Genomic DNA, 16792 nt, shown 5'->3' with positions numbered 1-16792 from the left:
CGACTTCAGGTAGCTGAGTGCTGCATGATCACAGTGGACAACGAACCGGATTCCTTCCACGTAGCCTCTAAACTTCTCGATCGCTCGGATCACTGCGAGGCACTCCCGTTCCGTGACCGAGTACTTCCTCTCCGACGCTGACAACTTCTGCGAGAAGTAGCTGATGGGATGTTCCTCGCCGTTGATCTCCTGCGTTAGCACTGCTCCGATTGCTGTGTCGCTGGCATCGCACGCTATGGCGAACGGTTTGCTGTAGTCCGGCATCGCCAGTACCGGTGCCGAAACCAGAGCTGCTTTTAGCTTGAGGAACGCTTCTTCAGCTATTGGATTCCAACGGAACTTGGTCTTGCCTGATGTCAAGTTTGTTAGCGGAGCTGCTAGCTGCGAGAAACCGGCGATAAAGCGTCGGTACCAGTTGCACACACCGAGAAATCGCTGCACTTCTTTTCGTGTCGTCGGAGTCGGAAACTGAACAATCGCTTGGATCTTCTCGTCGTCTACACGCCAACCTTGCTCGTCGATTACGTAGCCGAGGTACTTCATGCTCTTCCGGCAGAACTTGGACTTCTCCGATGAAATCGTGAGATTCGCTTGTCGTAGCCGGCGGGCTACTTCTTCGAGCAGAGCGATGTGCTCTTCGAATGTCTCGGAACAGATGATGATGTCGTCCAGGTAATGGAACACCAGCGGTTCTAGATCAGCGAATAGGTGGGTCATAAGTCGCGCTAGGGCTTGGCTTGCTGTACACAGCCCGAAAGGCACCACCTTGAATTGGAAGTGGCCTCTGGATGGAACGGTGAAGGCTGTCAGTTGTCTCGAACCTGGATGAAGTGGTAGCTGCCAGAAGGCATCCTTGAGATCGATCGAAGAAATGTATTTGCTGCTTCGGAGGTTGTTGGTGATCGCTGCAATCTGGGGTATCGGATAGCCCTCGTTCACCATGATGGAGTTGAGGTGACGCGCGTCCAGACAGACGCGATACTGCCCAGTCTTCTTCTTGACGGCGACCAGCGGATTGTTCCATGGCGAGAACTGCGCCTCCTCAATGACGTCCAGCGCGATCATCCGGTCGATCTCTCTGTTGACCTCCTGCAGAACGTACGGCGACATGGGGTAATGCCGTTGTTTGCGGGGCGGTGCGTTCCCTACATCGATTCGATGCTCGTACAGCTTCGTGCGTCCTAATCTTCCATCTACCGCTTTCGGAAACTTCTGAATCGCCTGCTCCAGGCGCCTCTGCTGTTCCGGACTGAGCTGCTTCATCTCCTGTTCTTCGCTGATCTGATCTTCCTGCTCCGTTTCGAGTGTGCAACACACCGCTTTTACACCGAATTTGTCCCAGAAATTCATTCCCAGGATGATGCAGTCTGGAATCGAAGGCACCAACAGCACTGGAAGAACTTCGTTGCGGTTGTTGTACACGATCGGTAAATAGACGAAGTTTGCGATGCTGTGTCTCGTGCCGTCTGCTGTCTTTATTCCGCCGCTGACGGTTCCTTTCTGCAATCCGCATTCCTCTGCCAGTTCGACTCTTCTTCCTCCTAGCAGAGAGCAGTTCGCTCCACTGTCTAGCAAAGCTGTCAACTCCTTTCCCAGCACTGATATGACGGCGTGCGGTCGATTGTCACTTCCGGGGTTGATAATGATTGAGTTGAGGTTTTGAAATTCCGGGATATCGGAGGGGTCTCCGAGATTTTGCGGAGAGCTGCTCCCCTCTACTGCTGGTTCTCCGCTTGGTAGTTTACCGCGTCCATGCGGCACGTGAAGCAACTGCGCAGCGAGTAGCCTTTCCTTCCACAACGGTAGCAGAATAGGATGGCTTGCGGCTTCGGACAGTCCATGAATCTGTGACCCTCCTCGTCGCAGTTCCAGCAAAGCATTGCTATTCGTTGGCCGTTCGGAGCTTCTTCCTGTTGTATTTGGCGATCTTCCCGTTGCCTGGCTGGTTCTGGCAGCATACGTTGGCTTCTTCGGTTATTGTCGCTCTGATCCGAGCTTGGCATCCACTGTCGTGCATGCCAGCCCTGTGCTCTTTGCGGCTGTTCTTGCTGTTGTTGTGGTAGCCGAGTCTGGTACGATGCGGTTTGCGGCCGCTGCTGCTGTGCCGGCGTTTGCGCCTCTCTTGTGTACTGCCGCGCTGCTCGCAGGACGTCAGCCTCTGTCCGGTTGTACCTATCCGTTGGCCTTGTCTGCCTTTCGTCGCGTGCGGCAAAGCTTGGTCTCGCAGATCTCCGCTCAATGTTCAACTTCAACGCGTTGACTTGCTCCACCAGCTCGTCGATGTGCTGCCAATTGTCTTCTGGTCCTTCCTCCGCTGCTTCGTGCTCGAATGCGCCTTCTTCTACCTCCACGGCGTGAACTCTGTTGAATCGCTGTGGCTGTTGGTGATGCTGTATCGGTGGTGGTCTGCTGGTTACTACTGGTGTAGCGAAGTTCGGTTCCAGAAGCGCGCTGTGCGGAATGGGAATCCTGCGTTGCCTGTTCAGAAGCATCCTCGTCTCGTCGTATCCGGTGCAGACTTCCACCATTTCTTCCAGTGAACGAGGCCTCGCTGCTGTTACGATGGCTGCGTAGTTCTCGTTCATGTTTTTCTTCACCAGGAAGAACTTTTCGTCGTCTGGAATTGGTGGATCGACGAAGCGGAAGAGCGCTGAGATGTCTCGGTAGAACTTCGCAAAGGATTCCTCCCTTCCTTGAAATCGAAAGCTGGCTTCCAGACGCAGAATTTGGGAGTATCCGCTGGGCAGGAATTCCCTTCTGATCTCTCGCTTGAACTGGTCCCAGGTCCGCAACAGGTTTTGCGATGTTGCTCGCGAGTACCAGTCGATTGCGTCCTCCTGGAGTAGATGCTTGATCGAACTCAGGAGTGTGGCATCGCTCATACCTTCCGACCTCGCGAATGTCTCCACGCGATCTAGGAACACGTTGAGTGATGTCGTGTCCTTCTCGCCGCGAAATTTGAAAGGCCAGTTGTGCACCGCCTTCTGTATTCGGCGATCGTCCGCTCGTTCCGGTGCTGGTCGATCTCGCCGGATTAGCCGCTCCAGGTCGTCCCGCATTCGGCAGTATTCTTCGTGCATCCGCCGCTCTCTTTCCTGCATCTCCACTAATCTCGATTGCAGCTCGTGAACTTCTCGTGATTGTGTTTCTCGAGCTGTCCGGTTCCATGTTTCTCGCTCCCGTGGAAGGTAGGGAGGCGGTGGTGAGGTGTTCCGTTGTCTAGGCTGTGTTTCACCTCCATCTTCGTTGTCTCGCGCTCGAAACGAACTCGAAAACAGCAATCCTCGTCCCTGTCCACCCGAGAATGACGTCATCAGAGGCGGCTGTGATGCTGGCGGTGGTGTGGATTCTTGATTTGAATTGTTGCCCACTGGAATCGTGGCATCCGCCGTTCCACCGACTGCTCCTTCCTCTTCGTTGTTGCTTCTTCTTATGGCACCCGTTGAACTTGTGTGGTTCACCTCATTCTCACCTCGTTGCACACAACTCACTACACTAGTACCATTCACTTTGTTGAGCAAAACCGTCACGTGCATGGTTAGCATCCCATGCAGCTCTCTCAGTTCGACCGGAGGGTGGATTAACCGTAATCTGTCGCGATAGTGGATAAGACGCGTTCGGCTTTGACTGATTGCAGCCCTATCGGCTGTTCGAATGGCCGCTTCAGTGCTAATGTGCAGCTGCTGTATCTGAGTTTCACAGTGTTCAATGTTAGACTGTGGACTCATTACATGGGCTGAGCTAGTGGGCTGGTTATCTCTTAAGGCTTCCTCCTGGACGAGTGCCTTTAGACGGAGGACCTTTCCTCTGTGGGTGGTAGGCCCTAAATTTACCACGTGACGCAGAGCCAACTCATACGTCACCTCCTCATCTGTTAAGTGTGTGTAATCCATGTCTTATGTTGAATCTTATATGCGTAAGGGCTAAAATTGTTTCGATAATCGTATGCCAGATAATCGAAATTGCACAAATCCAAATCTCAACAAAACCAAAACTCAAAACGCTAAACGGTAGTTCATAATGTGTGGATTTTCAGTTGGGCGCCAGTGTTGCAAGTTTCCCGGTAGGGGCAGAGCAAAAACTACCGAAGCGAAACACAAAGCAGACACCAAAAGGGCCAAGACACCAACGAAATCACAAAGCCAAAATTAACATTTTAATTACATGTATTTGCCATCTTTCTTCGGCCTACCTGAACCCTACTCCTCGCTAAATCTTATGCTAATGGTCTTGCAGTCATGTCTTAAACTAGAATTAGGTACTCACGGTACCGCCTCAATCCGTCGCCACCAGGTCGGCCCGTTCGCTTGGCACGGCGAGTTGCCAGCCCATCCGCTTTTGACCGCTCGCGGCCTGCCCTGCACCACCACAAAGCACCATCGGATTCAACCTCCCGTCGTGAGGAGAAACTCACGTGACCGATATAGTCGTCCTCTCTTCGGTCGGGTTCACTCCCTCGCCGTCACCGGACTCTGAACGGTCCCGCTGGGGATTTGCTTTGGTTGAAGAATCGTCCTTCGCCGATCGTGGATCGATGTCACGCCAGTCTACGGTCCGACTGATAGAATGCCGAAAATCCAATAAGAAAAACGGGAAAAAGAACCCTGTCGAACACAGGAATGTTTAGTCGGGCGTGTTTCAAAAAATGCGTTCTTGCAACTCACCCTTGCGGGGCCTTTTGCGTTTCTTCCACTACGGCGTGTCGGACGGTTGCACTTTCTCGACGGATGGTCACTGTCGCGCCGGCCAGTCAGCTGTCGCTGCTTTTCAGCAACCACGATGCCGACCGACTGGAGCCAGCTATCGGAATTCCGGGTCGATGCGGCGCTCCACGCTTTGCCCTGGTCGAAGATCACGATCTCGCGGAATCAACCGAGCGACCAACAATTGATCCGGTTCTTGCTTTCGATGGAGTTTTCACGTGGGTTCCTCCTGCGGGATCCTGCTGTACCAGCGTCACACTTTTTCCACCCGCGACTACTGAATATTAATTGCACCCGATCAATGCAGGAAACGTGCTTCTAATTGTCGTCCGGCTAAATTACTTTTGCTCGCAGATGCGCGACTGCATCCCAGATCGAACTCCAGCACAATGTGGAAGCTCCGTTTGCTCGATCGTTTTTTCCCCCGACAGCTTGAAGTGGTGTGAGTTATTGTTACCACCACTCGGAGCTGCGATTTGTGCGGGCTGATATGGTGTCTTGATGGATGTTGAACGACGGTGTTGAACACCACTTTTCTTTGGTATGGGTTTACCAAAGCTGACTCTCGTTCGCCGTCGCGATCGCACACGTTCCAGCATCGACTATCAGTGGTATTTGTGCGTGGTAATTTTCTGCATCTAATCGTTGGGTGCGTAGGATGGCTGGGCTGATGAAAGCTTTCAGGCAGAGGTGCTCAACTGATTGGGCACGTGACAGCTTGCGCTCTCGTTCAACGGTTCAGTATAATGCTCACTTATTGACTAATGGATGGCTTATGCGACAAATTTATTACTAAACGTAACAGTACATTTGTGCGTGCGTCTATGCTGGCCCATATAGCCGAAGTCGTTAACGCGCGGGTATTCAACAAGACCATACTGAGGGTACGGGGTTCGATTCCCGGTCGGCCCAGGATCTTTTCGTAATGCGAATTATCTTGTCTTGTATCAGTCTAAACCAGAAATGTTTAAAAGAAGGGAAAATATACGATAAAAAAGTTAGCAGCTTAACAATAAACTCAAAAGAACGACATATGTATTAATAAAAGAAGGGAACATATCCTATGATGATTAGCGTGGTTCAAAAAATCGTTTTTGCTCCACACCGCTTATTCGATTCGTAACCAGATTCTAAGCCTTCTCCCAAAAATTGAGCTAATTTGGTTGAAAATTGAGAGTGCACAAGCCCTTCAAAGTTTGTATGGGAATTACTATGGAAAAAGGACGTTTTTCATTCAATTGACCGTAGCATTTCCCCAGGTGCCATAGAGTGTTAGTTGACCCTTGGCAGCCCTAGGCTACTCTATCACCTACAACTTTGCTGAAGACCACATTCAAATCAGACGCCTCATTAATTAGCTATTGATTTTTGTCCAGGATGAAAATCTTGGATCATGATGGTTACACTATTCGATGGGCATCACTGCAATTTGCCTTGAAACATAGTAGCCATGATTTCTGTGTGCTATCTTTGGCGCTATGTGCAGCAATGTTGCCTGCTGGGAAGCTGAACGATCACTGTTAAAGTTTCTCCAGTTGGATAAAAATCGATAATTAATTAATGAGGCGTCCGATTTGAATGTGGTCTTCGGCAAAGTTGTAGGTGATAGAGTAGCCTAGAACTGCCAAGGGTCAACTAACACTCTAGGGCACCTGGGGAAATGCTACGGTCAATTGAATGAAAAACGTCCTTTTCCCATAGTAATTCCCATACAAACTTTGAAGGGTTTGTGCACTCTCAATTTTCAACCAAATTAGCTCAATTTTTGGGAGATGGCTTAGAATCTGGGTACGAATCGAATGAGCGGTGTGGAGCAAAAACGATTTTTTGAACCACGCTAATGATGATATTACTAGTTGAATGCCAACAACTATCCTTACAGTGTAACTAGAAAGAACAGCCTATGTTTAAAAGAAGGGCAATTATTAGATGAAAACATTGGCAGGTTGATGCCGAAAACTATTTTAAAAGATAACTCGAAAGAACAGCCTATGTAAAAAGAAGGAGGAATTTACTATTTGTGAAAATTTTCTTCGATGCAAAAATTGCGACCTGGCTATGTAGGGCCTGGGACCATTTGGGCAGGGGGCTATTTTGGGCACTTGCTGTTATAACTCAGTCAATTTGAAACCAATTGACTTGATTTCGAAAATTCAAGTCAATTGGTTCAACATTGACTGAATTATAGCAGCAAGTGCCCAAAATAGGCCACCCTACCCAAATGGTCCCAGACCCTATTATACAACAAATGATTTAGCATTTTTCCCAATCAAAGAATATTCTTTAAATATCAAAGCAGCCAAATTTGTAATATTTAAATACAATAATCTACCATTTTATTTAATAATTGTATGTATGCATGCACAGACAAACAGACGTAACTCTTAGAGGAAATGCATCAAAAAATTTTGCCCGGTGTCATTTTCATGAGCACACTGCCACCTGTTGGTAGAACCGCGCGCGACACTGTCGGCCATGATGGATTTGGATTTGACGTTTTGCTGACACGCACACTACTACACAAATTGCCTGTAATTTTCGTTTGCATCATTCAGCAACGTGTACACTGGCAAACGTCAAAGCGATCGAACACTAGCGCATCTGGTGGAACGATCGCGCAAATCAAATGTAATTTGAATTAATCGTTAAATGCATGTGCCAAGCCGTTTTGAAGAGTGTTACGTCTGTTTGTCTGTGATGCATGTGTACGCGTTGGCGTGCGTGCGTATCTTGAAAGACTTGCTCACAATGTGTGAATGTGCTTAAGAGATAAACTAAAATTAGGAACCGATTAATACCGCGAAACGGTATACCGCCAAATGGTAAACCGCGAAAGGGTAAACCTCGAAAAAGTATAGACCGCGAAACAGAAAACCGCGAAATGGTTCAAACCGCGAAATGGTCCACCGCGAATTGGTTGACCGCGAAATGGTTTACCGCGAAATGTCGGACAACCGTATCTTTACCATAAAAAAATCCAAATTTTCTAGAGCAAATTCAAGTCAACTACCATTCAATTTATGGTGTTTTTATTATTGAAATCTCTAGTGCCATTCATTTTATTGTGCACATATTGTAGTTCCTATACATAATTTTCAGCAGGAAAATACGTACACAATATGATTTGTTGTTGAACAATCAACTTTATCATTATTCAATGGAAGTTTATGGCGATTTTATTGTATATTTTTATCAGGGAATAGCATAGACTAATTTCAAGACCTCGATGTACCAAAAAAACATTAAATTTTCTGTGTCCTGCCCGGTACCCAATAAATATTCATTAACGTGTATTTTTTTCCGTGTAAATAGCCTTTTGTGTATTTAGCGAGTTACACCGATCTGACAGCTCTGACAGTAAGGGACGTAAAGTGGGCACCGAGGATTGTTCACAATCTGCGAACTTGACTGCGGAAAAAAATCGCGACCATGACGCCGCTGGTAATAGTGCAGCAAACAAATCTTTTTCTAGGTACTTTTTTACTCGGGTCTCACGTCATCAAACTCCACCACAAGGGCCGCTGAATGATGACGTCATCGTTGGTTGTTTTGCAATGAGAGTATAATGGAGGTGTGGAAGAGATGCTTTGTGTGCGTGAGATCCGTGTTTGGTGCAAAACATGTCACTACTACAAGCAAAGCGAGCTCCCATAAGAACGCGTGTCAAATAGTGACGTCACTATTTGTGTTTACATTTTTCTTTGCTTACTAATACATAGCCATCTCTTCTTCTTCCTCACCTGTAATATACTCTCATTGGTTGTTTTGCATCTGTCCCGCAACCCGCTCTCTTCTCTCTTCGGACACTCTTAAAATTACACAACCAAAGTTTTCGTCATCTCGATCTCTCATATTATCATAATGTTCATTCTAGATTTCAAACATGTTCCAAAAAACAAAATAATAATAATGATATTCCACCTAGGCGTAAGCAAGCTGTAGGTATCATAATTTATCATAAACACCCATGATATACCTACATCGTGATCAGTACCTGTATAAAATTTCGTATCAACGAAACGAGCATACCAATATAAATGACTGCGTGGAATGTTTCGAACGTGTATCTACCCAGCAAGCAAGAGAGGAGAGAGAGAAACGTCAAAAGCGAAAATGTTACCCGTCGTGTTCGTATAAATGTTGCCGCAGAGAAATCAGATTCGCAGTAAACAAATGCGAATAATTCTGGAAAAACGTCGCGTATTTAGTTGAAATTATCTTTATCTCAAAGTCCTCAGGAAGCTGCAAGTGAAGTGCAACCGAAGAAGTTAAAATCCGATCGATTTAGTGTGGAAAACGTGCAAGTAAAAAAAATCCCGTCGAACCAAACACCCAACAGCAGCCAAGATGGCGATGTCAAAGACGACCAACACGTACAATCGTCAGAACTGGGAAGATTCCGTAAGTTTTGATTTTTTTTGCGCAATTACGAGTTCGGTTATAATCCGTTGCAATTTTTTACAGGAATTCCCCGTTCTCTGTCAAACGTGCCTGGGCGACAATCCGTACGTTCGAATGGTAAGTGTAAATTGTAATTTAATTATCGAACGTGAGCCTAAACTGCGTTGCTTCCACCAAGTCAAAACTGACATCATTTCTTTTTTCCCAGATTAAGGAACGCTACGGAAAGGAGTGCAAAATCTGCACCCGGCCGTTCACAATCTTCCGGTGGTGTCCGGGAGCGCGTATGCGTTTCAAGAAGACGGAAATCTGCCAAACCTGCAGTAAACTGAAGAACGTCTGCCAGACGTGCCTGCTGGATCTGGAGTACGGTCTTCCGACGCAGGTTCGCGACGCGGCGCTCAAGATTCAGGATAAGATTCCCGAGAGCGATGTAAACAAGGAGTACTACATTCAGACGATCGAGGCTCAGCTGAAGGCGGGAGGAGACAATACTGTGGCGGCCGGGACCGTGGGGAAATCGCTGGCCGCCAGCGATATGTTGGCCAAGTTGGCCCGGACAGCGCCGTACTACAAACGGAACCTGCCTCATATTTGCTCATTCTGGGTGAAGGGAGAATGCAAGCGAGGCGAAGAGTGTCCCTACCGGCATGACAAACCCGTAGAACCGGATGATCCGCTGTCGGAGCAAAACATCCGTGATCGTTACTACGGACGGAACGATCCGGTTGCTGATAAGTTGATGAAGCGGGCTGCATCAATTCCGACGCTGGAACCCCCAGAAGACAAAACAATCACGACCCTCTATGTAGGAAATCTCGGTGAACATCTCACTGAAGTCGACATCCGTGACAACTTCTACCATTACGGAGAAATTCGATCGGTATCGTTGGTTCCCCGGCAGCAGTGTGCCTTCGTGCAGTATACGAAGCGCGCGGCCGCGGAACTCGCCGCCGAAAAGACCTTCAACAAGTTGGTCCTCGGTGGCAAGAAGCTCACCATCAAGTGGGCCCACTCTCAGGCCAAATCCACGGCATATGCCCAAAGTTCCGTTCCTCGCACCAATCGGATATTCGACCCAGTTCCTGGACTGCCCGGTCAACTCCCGATGCCTCCCAACCCGAACGACTATTTCAATCTTCAAGCATCGGAAATGGCTGTCCTTCCAGCCGGTATGAAAATCCACCAGTTGCCACCGGGTCTCATTCCTGGTGCCCCGAGCATGTACCAGGCGCAACCGTCCGGATCGGGAACGACGGGACCGGCGGCGGCAGCAGCTGCCGTGGCCGCGGCGCACTCGCAACAGCAGCAAGTCATGGTACCGTCGACGTTACCCAATCCGGGCCAGATGCACTACCCCAGTCAGGATCCGGCGCGGCTAGGGGCGTTGAAAAAGTGAGGTGAGTGGAGAGGTGTGATTGACAAGGATTGAGTGGGAGCAGTATGATATCTACCAATAAAAGCGTTAGAGATACTGAAACAATGTTGCGCGATCATTCTAAAGAAATTTCCCAGGAATTATTAAAATATTAGGTTGAATTTAACGATGTCGATCCTCCCCTCGGTGGGTATTGCACTGGGGCGAGACGCGACAAATCTGGAGCAACATTTGAAAAGGGCATATAAGCATTGGTAAACAATAACTTCACACGTCGCTCCTGAGCCCCCTCAGCTTATTCACAAAAACTAAGACCGTTATCAGATAGAGCAAACATCGATCTTTCGGATAACGGTGTTCATTTGCGTGGGCGGGCTGCTGTTATGCCCTACGGAGCATTTTAGAAAAAAGACACAAGACCTCTTGGGCCCTTTTCAAATGTTGCTCCAGAAATAGTTGTGCAGCTGTCAAAAGATGGAAACAAAAAATCTGAAAGAGAACTGCTATTTTTCAATTGAAGCAGGAGGTTACTTTTTATTCACAATTCGGTCATTTTTTTAATAACTTGTCACCAGATTTGGGTTTAAGGGTTTTTAGACATTTAGTCAAAATTGAACTTGCTTGATGCCATTTAGGCGAATTTTTGCCATCTTGACCGCGTAGTAAGTAAACACTGTTGTCAACTCTGAGTAACATGTTCTTAGGATTCATAATGTTACCAACTTTCAATCCATAATTAAGGCCGGACGGGACGGTGGTTGAATCGCCCGCCATTGCTCTGTTGTAAGTAAGATGCAAATCTCAACTTCTACTTCATATTATTGGCTAGAAATTTGATCGTTCATTTGCTCACTTGCGGTGCACAATCGACTAAAGTTTCAGATAGGTACGTCAGTGCAGTGGAAATTGATATTTGCATCTTCAAAATCGTGAGGCAAATTGTTAGAAAGAGAAGGAAGATAGGAAATATTACACGTCGTCCCGTGCGGCCATAAAGGCAAGAACTAGAGGGTGCGGAACCATTTGCGCAGGGGGTATTATTTAGGGCAGTATTCAATTCAATTCAATTTATTTTTCTGTAGTCAATAACACAATTTCAAAGAAAGAACTGAACATTAACAAATTCAAAGATTTGGATAACCTTAGGCCGTTCGCAATGCTATTTTATTTTGTATGGCGAGTTTTAAAAATTTTAAAACTCGCCATACAAAATAAAACAGCATTGCGAACGGTCTTACAACTGAGAACAATTCAATTTCAATAATAGAGACGTATGTACAACATTTAGAAATTGCTAGCTACGGGTAGCTTTTTTTTTAGGGAAAACGAGTTTTAAGAGTGAAAAAACCCTAGATTTCATGATTATTAACGAATATCACAGATGTTGAGGGTGGAGTGTTTCGATGAGCGGATTTGCGGACATCGCACAGGAAGTCCTAAAGGATCTTGTAGCACGTTCGATGCTTGCGTCAATTGTATCGACACCAGCCAGCTTGTGGAGATCATCGGTCGGATACCACGGGTTCAGGTCAGTGAAGAAAATTGTCAGACAAAAGAGGCACAAAACATGCAACAAAGAAGAAGCGGCGATTACTCTTTTTTATCCCAACTGGTAACAGATAATGACATGATCTCGAAAATTTTTGTTGCAGACAAAACGGAGCCTGAATTTGTTGCGTACTTTTCAACTTGTGAATAATCAATTATTTTTTTCAGCTGCAGGACAGCTGATAGCAAAGCCTGGACCCTTTCCCAACTTTCCCCCTACTAGGACCAATACTCACGATGGACTAGACGATGTCGTCAACTTGAGCAAAGTGTGTAGTAATTAGCATTGGGTCGTAGTAGTTTTTAAAAATACTGTTTTTAACTTTTCCCATCGCACTAGTGTTTTGATCGAATGGAAGCTCCAAAGATGATTTGATAATTGAACAATATTTCAATAATCGAAAATCTCCGAGGTCACTGGACAACATTCAGAGATAAAAAATGGTGTCTATGTCTATGTTAACGCCTTCAGAGTACTATTCTTAAGAAATATACAAAGAGCAAAAAGAAAAAAAAAATGTGTCGTAGCTAATTTTTAAAGATTTGATATTTCTGAAAATTATTCGAAGACAGCTACCAGAGCTAGCGTTTTTAGCCGATATGGGCAACTAGTTTTTCTGACAGCTTCCCCAAACAATAATCAGATAATATCCTCAGTTATTTTATAATACATTCTGAAAATTATTTCAAGCTGATTACCAATAGTGTCAATAACCGATGTTAGTCATTGACAGCACCAGCATCATCCCCAAATAACTCTCATATTAGTGTTAGATAACACTTTTTGAGCTTCCATTCGATATTGTAAAGAAATTTGTCAAACCCTATTTGTCAAAATATAGTCAATAATGTATCAAATTGTGTTTCTAATTTCGCTAGTCGTCTTCTGCATATCTGTGATCATCTCAGTCCAAAGTAATATTATATCCATCGTAACCCTTTACATTGTCAACCGTCCTAAGTCCTAACTAAATTCCTGCTTTTTTGATCAGTGAAATAATACCGTCTAAGATATAAAAACAAAAAAGTTCAGTCAACTGATTTTTGTCAAAAATAAAAATGATAATGATTATTTGTTAACTTTTATAAATTCACAAAACCCATAAAAATAAGAAATACAAATATAAACTCCTATGATCAACAGTTTTATCTTTACCTAATCAGTCCATAATTTTCTAATTGTAATGAATCTAATCTGTAAGGCTGTAAGTCAACTTATCCTAGCGTCCCCTGTCCTGTCCCGAATTCAAGTAACGAATGATGAGTGTAACGCAGAGACCTCCTCTACCCACTCTTGCGTTACGTTAAATTTAACAATTATTGTTAAATTTGAGAAAATTCAAAGAATGCAAAGATTAAGTCTATGCAAGCTAAATTATAATTTGTTTTTGACTTGTGATAAATGCACGACGGATACTCCTTTGGTTCCCATTAGCACTTACGGCGATTCCTTCACTTGCGCTCAACTCGTAAACTAGATAGATATATCTAGCTCAGAGTCCAAGCGGTGGTGAATGAACTGGCGCTAAAGTGCTAATGGGTTAAGCCCTCCCATCGCGTCAAGATCGAATATCCAGGGGGAGGGTGTGAATAATCAATTATTACCAACCCAAAATCGAAACTTTTTGATGATACATCTTCAGCAGCGTTGCAGTGTTTACCGATTCGAAGTTACCGCTCGAAAATCACAATGCAAACCTTAAAAATCTCTAAACTCGTGGTGCACGATCTTTGTCCTATTCTGTTCAAGTTGGGACAAACGTATGTCGCATTGGGTAGAATGTCGCAACAAATTCAGGTTGCGACATTGTCGTTATTGTTGCGCGATGGTTGAATTTTGATTCACTGGTTCAGGTTGTAGACCATCTTGAGCAGCTTGTTCTGCTTCACCTGGAGTCGTTTATGGTGCGATTTGGCGCAGTTGCCCCAAACCGCGGACGCATAGATTAGCATTGGCCGGATGATACACTGCCGCCACTCGCATAACAGTCCCATCTTTGCTGGGTTTCCTATTCATATGGGACTGTTTTGCGAGTCGGGCAGTACACTTGACCACCAACAATTTGTTCTTCACGCGCAGCTTCGATCGGCGACTCAGCAAAGAGTGTAATAGGGCTTTGGTCGACCGATCCACCTTTCCAGCGATGTAGTTTAGGTGTTTATCGAACTTGAGCTTCTGGTCAAAAATCACTCCCAAATATTTAGAGCAGTATATGTCCGTGTAAGATTCGAATTCTCATAGCTGTAATTGACAGACATTGCATTGTCGAGTCCATATCCGGATGTCCTTTTTGCAGTTGTTTCAGAACTAGCTTGCGGTGCCTCTGGGGACGATGATTCCTTCCAGCACTGGATTCATGAACTGATTCACGTTCGACGGCCAGTCGTTCTGGAGGATATTTGAAATGTGTTTGAGCATAGCGTCCTTTTCTGTGTCTCGGCTGCTATCATAATGTTGAACGTCACTGGGTAAGTTCCGCAGGATGCTGCGAGAATCGCCCGACTTCGGTTTCCACGACTACTGCTATTAATTAACGTAGTTTTCGTCTGTACTGCGTTATAATGTCATCAGACGGGATAGGACATCTATTATCGATGTAGACTTGGATCATCGTTTTGCAGAACAAAGCTTCTTCCGTACATCAGTAAAACTTTATGACGCCAAAAATCAGCGTAAAAGCCACCTTCTCTACCTAACCGTTATTAGCTTCTACTGGTGTCTACTAAAGAGATGCGGTCTTGACCTCTCCAGCACATGCTCCATCGGTTGTACTTCTAGAGCAGGTTATCTATGCGCATTCTGTATTCTGAACTTTTTAATTTGATTGTCACGCCGGCCGTAATAGTTCACGACGCTGATGTATGATTTGAGCTGGTCAACATCTTGAGGCGCCTGCATTTCAAAAATGGCTCGGTCTTCAGTATGACATCTTTGTCCATGCTGAGGAAATTATGGACCTCCGACATCACAAAAAGACTCTTTACGATCTATAAGTGACATATTTGCCTATTCGCCCCAGAACTGTTTGAAGAAAATGATCGTGTTCTTACCTGGACGAATCGTCGAAGCAGAATTTCGCTCCTGGAATACCAGAAACCATGCAGTCGATAATTTATTTATTTATTTATTTATTTGTTTAATAATTCCATCTGACCTTAAAGTCTTAATTAAATGGATTATGATGGGGAAAAGCCTCCTTGAGTCAGCCACATTTTGCCGGATTCAAGAAGGCGTTAAAAACCCCATATCTTTTCATGATCTATATATAAAAGATGTTGATTAAGCCTAATTAAACACGAAAGGTACAATATGTAATACGCTGGAATGTCCCTGGCGCCAAGTTAGCTACAGTTTCCTCAACATTTCATTTTCAAACCATTTTTTTCTTCCTAAATTCAAACTTTGTTACATCCACCATTTATATTTACACTTCAGAGATTTGGTTAACCTTTCAACTAAGAAAATAATTTAAATTCATTATTTATTTATTTATTTATTTAGTTAACATCAAATTCATGATAATACTGAATCAACAATTTGCCGCCATAATACTCGATTTGCAGCTGCAGCTCTCCAACGTCGGTCACGCCCAACACTCGCCAGATCACGCTCCACCTGGTCCGCCCATCGTGCTCTCTGCGCTCCACGCCTTCTTGTACCAACCGGATGGTTAGCAAACACCAGCTTTGCAGGGTTGTTGTCCGGCATTCTTGCAACATGCCCTGCCCACCGTATCCTTCCGGCTTTGGCTACCTTCTGGATGCTGGGTTCGCCATAAAGTGCAGCGAGCTCGTGGTTCATCCTTCTCCGCCAAACACCGTTCTCCTGCACGCCGCAGAAGATCGTCCTTAGCACCCGTCGCTCGAAAACTCCGAGTGCTTGCATGTCCTCCTCGAGCATCGTCCACGTCTCGTGCCCGTAGAGAACCACCGGTCTTATTAACGTCTTGTACATGATACATTTGGTGCGGGGGTGAATCTTTTTTGACCGCAGTTTCTTCTGGAGCCCATAATAGGCACGACTTCCACTGATGATGCGCCTTCGTATTTCACGGCTCACGTTATTGTCAGCCGTTAGCAAGGAACCGAGGTAGACGAATTCTTCTACCACCTCGAAAGTATCCCCGTCTATCGTAACATTGCTGCCAAGGCTTGTCCTGTCTCGCTCAGTCCCACCTACCAGCATGTACTTTGTCTTAGCCGCATTAACCACCAGTCCGACCTTTGCTGCTTCACGTTTCAGGCGGGTGTACTGTTCTGCCACCGTTCCAAATGTCCTAGCAATAATATCCATGTCATCCGCAAAACATACAAATTGGCTGGATTTCGTGAAGATCGTACCCCGGCTGTTGAGCCCGGCTCGTCGCATAACACCTTCCAGGGCGATGTTGAATAGTAGGCAGGAAAGTCCATCACCTTGTCGTAGTCCCCGTCGAGATTCAAATGAACTGGATAGTTCACCCGAAATCCTTACGCTGTTCTGCACACCGTCCATCGTTGCTCTTATCAGTCTAGTCAGCTTCCCGGGAAAGCTGTTCTCGTCCATAATTAAATTCATTATATGAGACATAAATACACAGAACACAAATTACTAGCTACGTTTGGCTTTTTAGGGAAAAAAGTGCAAAAACCCCTAGATCTCATATTATCTAGTATCACAGATGTTGAGGGAAGAGTGCTTCGATGAGCGGATTCGCTGATATCTCACAGGAAGCCCTGAAGGATTTCGTGGCCCGTTCAATGCTTGTCGACTTCGGCCATT

General features: G+C 45.7%; 3 protein-coding genes across 6 annotated transcripts in view; 1 reads left to right on the top strand and 2 right to left on the bottom strand.

Moving 5' to 3' along the window:
* LOC109411881 (dedicator of cytokinesis protein 3) overlaps positions 1-16792 on the bottom strand; it is a 681785-nt gene that overhangs the window by 25343 nt on the left and 639650 nt on the right. The gene's annotated exons all lie outside the window — the stretch shown is intronic.
* Positions 1710-5465, bottom strand: LOC134285542 (uncharacterized). The gene is made up of 2 exons (XM_062846541.1): positions 4665-5465; positions 1710-4604 (listed from the first exon to the last, which is right to left on the bottom strand). The coding sequence occupies exon 2, from the start codon at positions 3891-3893 to the stop codon at positions 1716-1718; it is 2178 nt and encodes a 725-aa protein (XP_062702525.1). The 5' UTR covers positions 3894-4604; positions 4665-5465; the 3' UTR covers positions 1710-1715.
* On the top strand, positions 8825-10571 carry LOC109412720 (pre-mRNA-splicing factor RBM22). The gene is made up of 3 exons (XM_019686340.3): positions 8825-9104; positions 9168-9221; positions 9313-10571. Exons 1-3 carry the CDS (start codon positions 9051-9053, stop codon positions 10501-10503), a joined length of 1299 nt encoding a protein of 432 aa, XP_019541885.1. The 5' UTR covers positions 8825-9050; the 3' UTR covers positions 10504-10571.

Source organism: Aedes albopictus, chromosome 1 (assembly GCF_035046485.1).
Source record: "Aedes albopictus strain Foshan chromosome 1, AalbF5, whole genome shotgun sequence".
Lineage (NCBI taxonomy): Eukaryota > Metazoa > Arthropoda > Insecta > Diptera > Culicidae > Aedes > Aedes albopictus.
Note: the sequence above shows the minus strand (reverse complement) of the source record. Positions and strands in the feature narration are given on the sequence as shown.